Source organism: Podarcis pityusensis (genome assembly GCF_964106645.2).
Source record: "Podarcis pityusensis genome assembly, chromosome: 1".
Lineage (NCBI taxonomy): Eukaryota > Metazoa > Chordata > Lepidosauria > Squamata > Lacertidae > Podarcis > Podarcis pityusensis.
The window spans coordinates 83987609-83995700 of record NC_138028.1 but is presented as its reverse complement, the minus strand read 5'-3'; the positions used below and the strand labels follow the sequence as shown (position 1 = coordinate 83995700).

The 8092-nt window shown below is 41.0% G+C and overlaps 1 protein-coding gene across 1 annotated transcript; it reads left to right on the top strand.

Annotated features, from left to right (window-relative positions):
• Positions 1-3820: 3820 nt before the first annotated feature.
• Positions 3821-4974, top strand: LOC308471465 (olfactory receptor 5V1-like; the record flags this gene model as incomplete). Its single annotated transcript, XM_080995461.1, has 1 exon — positions 3821-4974. The coding sequence occupies one exon, from the start codon at positions 3821-3823 to the stop codon at positions 4754-4756; it is 936 nt and encodes a 311-aa protein (XP_080851587.1). The 3' UTR covers positions 4757-4974.
• Between the last annotated feature and the right edge of the window lie 3118 nt (positions 4975-8092).

Below are 8092 nucleotides of genomic sequence, written 5' to 3'. Positions count from 1 at the left end.
GGCTGTGGAAGCTCAGGGATGATGAACTGGGTCTGCACTAAGAGACAGCCAAGATGGCAAATCATTTCACAGTGAAAAGTAAATATGACCTTGTTTCAAACAACATTCAATGGAATCTGTATTGATATTTTGGCAACTCTCTTCCACTCAGCTGCCAGTTCCTCTTGGCCTGCTTGGTAGCCATGTTTGTGGCAGGGATACAGGTATGGTACAAGTTCTATGTGATTAAAAGTCAAATGTCTACCCGGGAGAAAGCCCGCTTGATCTTTATGAATCTCTTCCATCAACACTTTTTTCAGTCTCTTAGCCAAAATGTCTGCAAAAATTTTGTAATCCACATTAAGTAATGATATGGGGCGGTAGTTCTTAAGCTGCGTCTTTTCAGTCTCTGTTTTCAGTACAAGTGTAATATAAGCTTCTTTCCACGACTCTGGTGCCCTTTTCCCCTCCATTATTTCATTACAGACCTCTTTCAAGGGTTGTACTAGCCATTCTTTCAAGGATCTGTAATATCTAGAAGTCAGTCCATCCGGTCCTGGAAATTTACCTAATTGCATATTTTGACATATCTGACAATATGAGGAACATAATTGACATTTTGGAGAAACTAGAAGTGAACATAAACACTAAAGCAGTTTTGATATTTGTGGACGCGGAGAAAGCTTTTGACAACATTTCTTGGAGTTTTATGAAGAAGAACCTACAGGGTATGGGGGTAGGCCAAGGCTTTGAAAACGGGCTAAGTGCAATTTATTCAGAACAAAAGGCTAAATTAATTGTAAATAATGTGGTGACGGAAGAATTTAAGATAGAAAAAGGGACACGACAAGGTTGCCCAATTTCCCCATTGCTTTTTATTTCGGTCCTGGAGGTTTTGCTGAACATGATTAGAAGGGACCAGTTGGTTAAAGGTATACAGGTCGGAGCCAAACAGTACAAATTGAGAGCATTTGCAGATGACTTAGTACTGACGTTACAGGAGCCAGAATCTAGTACCAAAAGGGTTTTAGAATTGATTCAAGAATTTGGTCAAGTCGCAGGATTTAAATTGAATAAGGTAAAAACTAAGGTTTCAGAGAAAAATTTAACACCAATAGAGAGAGAGAGGTTTCAGAATGAGACAGGTTTAACAGTGGTTAAGAAAGTTAAATACTTGGGGATCAATTTGACAGCAAAAAATAGGAACTTATTTAAAGATAACTATGAAAAATGTTGGGCTGAAGTGAAAAAAGATTTAGAAATTTGGTCAAATTTGAAGCTTTCACTGCTGGGCCGTATTGCTGCGGTTAAAATGAATGTATTGCCTAGAATGTTGTTTTTGTTTCAAACATTGCAAATTGTGGACAAGATGGACTGTTTCAAGAGGTGGCAGAGAGATATTTTTAGATTTGTCTGGCAGGGCAAGAAGCCCAGAATAAAATTTAAAATACTAACAGATGCAAAGGAAAGAGGTGGATTTGCTCTGCCAGACCTCAAACTTAACTATGAATCAGCAGCTTTTTGCTGGTTGAAAGAATGGCTGCTTCTTGAAAACACTGACATTTTGGATTTGGAAGGTTTTAACAATGTATTTGGATGGCATACATATCTGTGGTCAAAGCACATAAAGCATTTAAGAACCACATTGTCAGGAAAGCATTGTTTAATGTTTGGATAAGATATAAGGATTTATTGGAAAATAAAACCCCAAGGTGGCTGTCACCGATGGAAGCGAAAGCTCTGAAAAAGCTCAATATGGAGGTCAAATGGCCGAAATATTGGGAAATTCTGGAACAAGATGGAGATAGATTGAAACTGCAGAGTTTTGAAAAACTAAAAAACAAAGTGCGAGACTGGCTTCATTATTATCAGATAATGGAGGCATACAATTTGGACAAGAAAATCGGCTTCCAGGTGGAAAAATCAAAATTAGAAACAGAATTGTTAGAACCCAAAACTAAAATTTTGTCAAAGATGTATAACTTGCTGTTGAAATGGAATACTCAGGATGAAACGGTGAAATCCGCTATGATTAAATGGGCACATTTAGCCGATGTGGGACATAATATTATGTTTGCTGACTGGGAACAGTTGTGGACCACAGGTATGAAATTTACGGCATGTAATGCCTTAAGAGAAAATATTATGAAAATGATATACAGGTGGTACATAACCCCAGTCAAGCTTGCTAAAATCTATCATGTGCCTGATAATAAATGTTGGAAATGTAAAGAAACTGAAGGTACATTTTTTCACCTTTGGTGGACGTGCCCAAAGATTAAGGCTTTCTGGGAGATGATTTATAATGAACTAAAAAAGGTATTTAAATATACCTTCTTGAAGAAACCAGAGGCCTTTCTCCTGGGCATAGTCGGCCAATCGGTGTTAAAAAAGGACAGAACTTTCTTAATGTATGCTACAACAGCAGCAAGAATACTCATTGCAAAGCATTGGAAGACACAAGACTTACCCACACTGGAGGAATGGCAGATGAAATTGATGGACTATATGGAATTGGCGGAAATGACTGGCAGAATCCGTGACCAGGGAGAAGAGTCGGTGGAAGAAGATTGGAAGAAATTTAAAGACTATTTACAGAAATATTGCAAAATTAATGAATGTTAGAATGATGTTGGATTGAAGTTAAGTGGTTTCTAGCTGTATAGGTACAAAAGAATATGGAAAAATTGGTTTCTAATATGTAAAAATCTAATGTTATAATATATCAAGATTAAAGATTAGGAATAAAAAGGAGGGAAAGGAATTGTTGGATTAACAAATTGAATTGGAATACAAAAGAGGGAGGTATGAGGAGGTCCGGGAAACAAGTAAACGTAAAAGAAGTGATGAAAAGATGGAATTGTTTTTAACTGTTTTTTCCTTTTTTTCCTTTGTATTTTTCCTTTTTATTGTTATTTTTTTTTTATTAATGTGATTTTTCTTCTTTTGAAACTTTAATAAATATTATTTTAAAAAAAAAGATTAAAAGTCAAATGGTCTATCAGTTATACACTCCTGCTCACCAAGCCCGTTTACCTGCTATCCCCTTTGCAAACTCCTACCTCCACACCTGGCCTAACCCTTTTTTAAGGAGGGCTGGTTGGAGGTGCTTTAGAGAGTGTGGTTTCCCACCTTTAAAGCATCAAGGTTTAACAGAGGAGGTAGCTGCTTCAGAGCTATTTGCCAAACTGTTGAAGCTTCCCCTCTCCATTAAACCTTGCTGCAGTCACATTTTACAGACAGTGCCTCTCATCCTCATTTAAGAAGCTCACTTGGACAACCTTGCTGCTCGCTCGCTCACTCACTCACTCACTCACTCACTCACCTGCCTGTCATTGTGTCATCATGCAGGATTTGGTGTGGCCACCATGTGAACCACAGCATGACGACAGTGTTACTTTTTTGTATATAGGAAGATATAGACCTACTTATTGTTAGCAGAGTCACTTCAGTAACAGAAATAGTATCTGGAAAGAAGAGAAACTGAGAATACTTCACTTAGTAAACTGAACAAGAGCAGTATATAATATGAGGAGAAATAAGCAAATGTTTCTTTCTTCAGGCCTAGTACATGCCAGGGAGACATACAACTACACAGGGGGAAAACTCATTCAGAACAGCACAGCAAATCAGAACTCAGTAGCGATCACAGTGTTCTGATTCATTGCAAGAAAACACCTACATCTCTCCTCTTGGTTAGCTGTCTTACTAATGATAGAATTAACCCTTGGGTTACAAATCGAATGATCCCTGCTCTTTCTCTTCCAACACCTTTAACAAATCTACTTTATCTCTGTGTGTACTTTAGATAGTCCAATTGATTAATTCGATTGGCAGGAAGATGGAGAAAGACAACATCACAGAAACAAAAGAATTTTACCTGATCGAGCTTTCTGATGTTCCGGAAGTGCGGATTTCCCTCTTTCTGGTGTTTCTGCTGATCTACTTGATCACTCTGGCAGGGAATGGGGCAATAATCTTGGCAATAGCAACAGAAGTCCAGCTCCAGACCCCCATGTACTTCTTCCTCAGCAATTTATCTTTCTTGGATATTCTTTCCCCAACTGTCACTGTGCCCAAGATGCTCCAGGTCTTCATGTCAGAGGACAAGACAATATCGTTTGCTGGCTGTGTATTACAACTCTTCCTTCTGATTGATTTCGTGGGCACTGAAGTTTTCTTGCTAGCAGTGATGGCATATGACCGCTATGTGGCTATCTGCAGTCCCTTGCACTACACAAACATAATGAGTACACGGCTGTGTATGCAGCTGGCTGCTGGGTCCTGGCTAGCTAGCTTTATCCATGCCTTGGTTCTTACCTCACTGACCTTTACATTAACTTTCTGTGTGCCCAGCAAAGTTAACCAGTATTACTGTGATATTCCCCCACTGGTTGCGATTTCTTGCTCCTCTACCTACATCTTTGAACTGGTCCTTCTTGTTGTGCCTGGTATTTTAGGAGCTGGTGCTTTCCTGGTCACTCTGATCTCTTATGTCTATATCATTTCTACTATCTTGCACATGCAGTCTGCTGAGGGAAGGAGCAAAGCCTTTTCTACCTGTGGTTCCCACTTGACTGTAGTTTTCCTGTTCTATGGGGCGACCATGGGCACCTATGTACGCCCCACCTCCAGCTATTCCCCCAAACAGGACAGAATTGTTTCTATGTTGTATGTGGTTGTTACTCCCCTGCTAAACCCTTTGATCTACAGTCTGAGGAATAAGCAAGTTAAGAGGGCTCTGGTCAAAGCACTTGGATTGAAAAGATTTCCCTGAACGGGCTCGGTTCATTTTTTCCTGTTCCTCAGTACTATCAAAATGTGTTGTTTAGCCCATTCAGAAGTATCTCTCAGATGTGGCCCAAATCCCCAACACTGCGCACAGGTCTGTTTTTAAGGGAGAAGGCCACATGGTCTCCTCCCTCTTTCCTTTTCATTTGTCCTGCACAAAGTGAGAAAATCACTTTTGTATGGTGGTCCACATTCTCTCTACAACTGTAGCAGTAAGCAGGGACAAAGCAAAAGAAGTTAACCTCTCTTTTATTTTAAGTGGCTATAAGGCTTTAAGCAGGCCTGACACTTGACAAGTCCTCGTGCTCCCTATTGGGCAGGTGGTGTTGCGGCCTGGCACCATCTCCCCTGCACAATCCTGTGGCAGTACTGGGTGCAGGACCTAGTCAGATCATAGCCTGCCTGAAAATTGGCCAATCACAGGCGGGCTGCTGTGCAGGACCTCCCTGGGGGAGGGGCAAACTGCACTGGGGGGATAAATACAGAGCCTGCCCAGGCCTCTTCACACACTTTGTCTCAACTGTGTAATTCCACTCCATTGGAAATAGGCCAGTTCTGCTTGTTTTATTATTTTAGAAGGAAAATGTGAAAACTCACCCCCCTGCAGCCCTAGGGAATGCAGCAATGGTCTCTTGCTGTTTTAAATGGCACCACCTGTCATGTACAGTAATAATAATAATAATAATAATAATAATAATAATAATAATAATTTATTATTTGTACCCCGCCCATCTGGCTGGGTTTCCCCAGCCACTCTGGGCTGCTTCCAACAAAGATTAAAAATACATTAAAATATCACACACAGCCCTCAACAGGGCTGCCTTCAGATGTCTTCTGAATGTCAGGTAGTTGTTTATTTCTTTGACAACTGATGGGAGGGCATTCCACAGGGCGGGTGCCACTACCAAGAAGGCCCTCTGCCTGGTTCCCTGTAACTTTGCTTCTCGCAATGAGGGAACCGCCAGAAGGCCCTCAGCACTGGACCTCAGTGTGTGAGCAGAACGATGGAGGTGGAGTATACCTTCGGGTATACTGGGCCGAGGCCATTTAGGGCTTTAAAGGTCAACACCAAAACTTTGAATTGTGCTCGGAAACGTACTGTGAAAGTCCACAATTTACACAGGGGTTACGCTCCAGGGACGTTGCCTAAAGCCAAAATTGTGTATAGTCAAACCCCATTGTGTTCAATGGCCAGTGGGATTGCCAAAGGCATTTTTTCTTGGAACCCCATCTGCCTTCCTTCCCCTTTTTATTTTTAAAAATTGCCACACACATAAAACTGAATGTGGACAAGTTAAATGCACATAAATTATGGGATTACTGTACTCATTTTAAAAATGAGACTGTTTCCCTTTTAACCTTTTAGGTACTAATTTGGATAATTTATTGTTGTTCTGTTGTTCTCCCCTTGGTTGCCTCAGTGTGTGTGTATTTTGCTTTCTCAGAGAATTGTCCAGCACGTTTGTTGTTTATTCTTTTTTTCTGGAGGGGGGTTACTAATAACTTGGAACCATGTTCCCTACCAGACCCCCACTTCTTCTCTGAGGAGTGGGTAAGGGTTGGGGGGGGGAAGAAAGAGCCCTTGTTAGGATAAAACAAGCTTGCTCCGTCTACCATGTGACAGCCCTTTAAATATTTGAAGATGGCTATCATATCTCCTCTCAGCCTCCTCTTTACAAGGCTAAACATACCCAGTTCCCTCAACTGTTCCTCCAAATGCTTGGTTTGCAGACCCTTGATCATTGTGGTCACCCTCCTTTACACACATTACGGTTTGTCAATATCCTTCTTAAACTGTGCTGCCCAGAACTGGACACAGTATCCTAGGTGTGGTTTGACCAAGGCAGAGCTGAGGGGGACTATTACATCCCTTGATTGGGACACCATACCGTATTTTTTGCCCTATAAGACGTGCCAGACCATAAGACGCACCTAGTTTTTGGAGGAGGAAAACAAGAAAAAAAATATTCTGAATCCCAGAAGCCAGAACAGCAAGAGGGATTGCTGCGCAGTGATCCCTCTCGCTGTTCTGGCTTCTGGGATAGCCGCACGAAGCCTCTTCAGGGCAGGGGGAGCCTTCATCCCGCTGCCCTGAAGAGGCTTCACGCGGCTATCCCAGAAGCCAGAACAGTGAGAGGGTACTTCTGTTGATGCAGCTTAGAATAGCATTATCTTTTTTTTGCCCCTGCATCACACTGTAGATTCATGTTAAACTTGTGGTCTACTAAAATCCCTAGATCCTTTTCACATGCACTACTGGCAAGCCAGGTACTCCCCACCTCCCATTTTATATTTCTGCAGCTGATTATTCCTGCCTAGGTGCACAACCTTGTTAGTTTTGTTAGTTAGTTTTGGCCTACTTCTCCATTCTGTTGAGGTAACCTTGAATTCCAATTTTGTCTTCTGCTGCATTAGCTACCCCTCCCAGTTTTGTGTCATCTGCAAATCTGATGATCAACCCCTCCATTCTTTCATCCAAGTCATTTATAAATATGTTGAACAAGGACCCAGGACAGAACTCATCAATCATTCATCAATCATAGTTTTGTCTTCACTCATTGGCTAAAAACATTGAAAGGTGGGAATGGGCTATTTTTTAAATAATAAAAAATAAAGCTCAGAGTATTAGCCTTCAGATAGGCATGGGCCCTAGTGCAATGACTTAAATTGTACCATTATAATCTGACCATGATTATGCTGTTTTTGCTTAGGAAGGGAGGAATGGGAAAGGAGGGCTAGTAAACCCCATTTCACGCAAGACCCATATTCAAAGAGTTTTGACTCCAACTTAAACACTTTTAGAACAGATAGTCATTGTGTACTCTGAAGCATCAGTGAATGCAGGTGTAATATGAGTAGAAAAGGATGTGATCGACATTACTGACTTCAGTGGTTTGGCACCTGAAGTCCTCTTGTCCAGCAGGAAATTTGAGCAGGTCAGCACAGTATGTGGAGCCTCCTATGAAACACCCATGGCTAGTAAACAGAGGGGAGAAGTCATCTCCATGACTAGTGATGGGGGAGAAATACAATTCAGTTTGCATTCAAAGGCGAACCCATCTAATTTGCACTTTCTGAAACAATGAAACACACTGATGTCTCGAAATTTGCATTTCTCTGAATTTTGCAGTGCAGTTAAGTGATGTGTACAAAAATGCATAGATTAGGGGAAAGTATGCCTACAAATGCACCATTACTGAAAACATCATACAAAAATCCATGAGAGAAATTTGATTTTCAAATATGTGTAAATCAGATATGGGGAAATTCAAACTAGAATGCTGCAGAATTTTCATGAGGACTATAAAAAATACAAACTGAT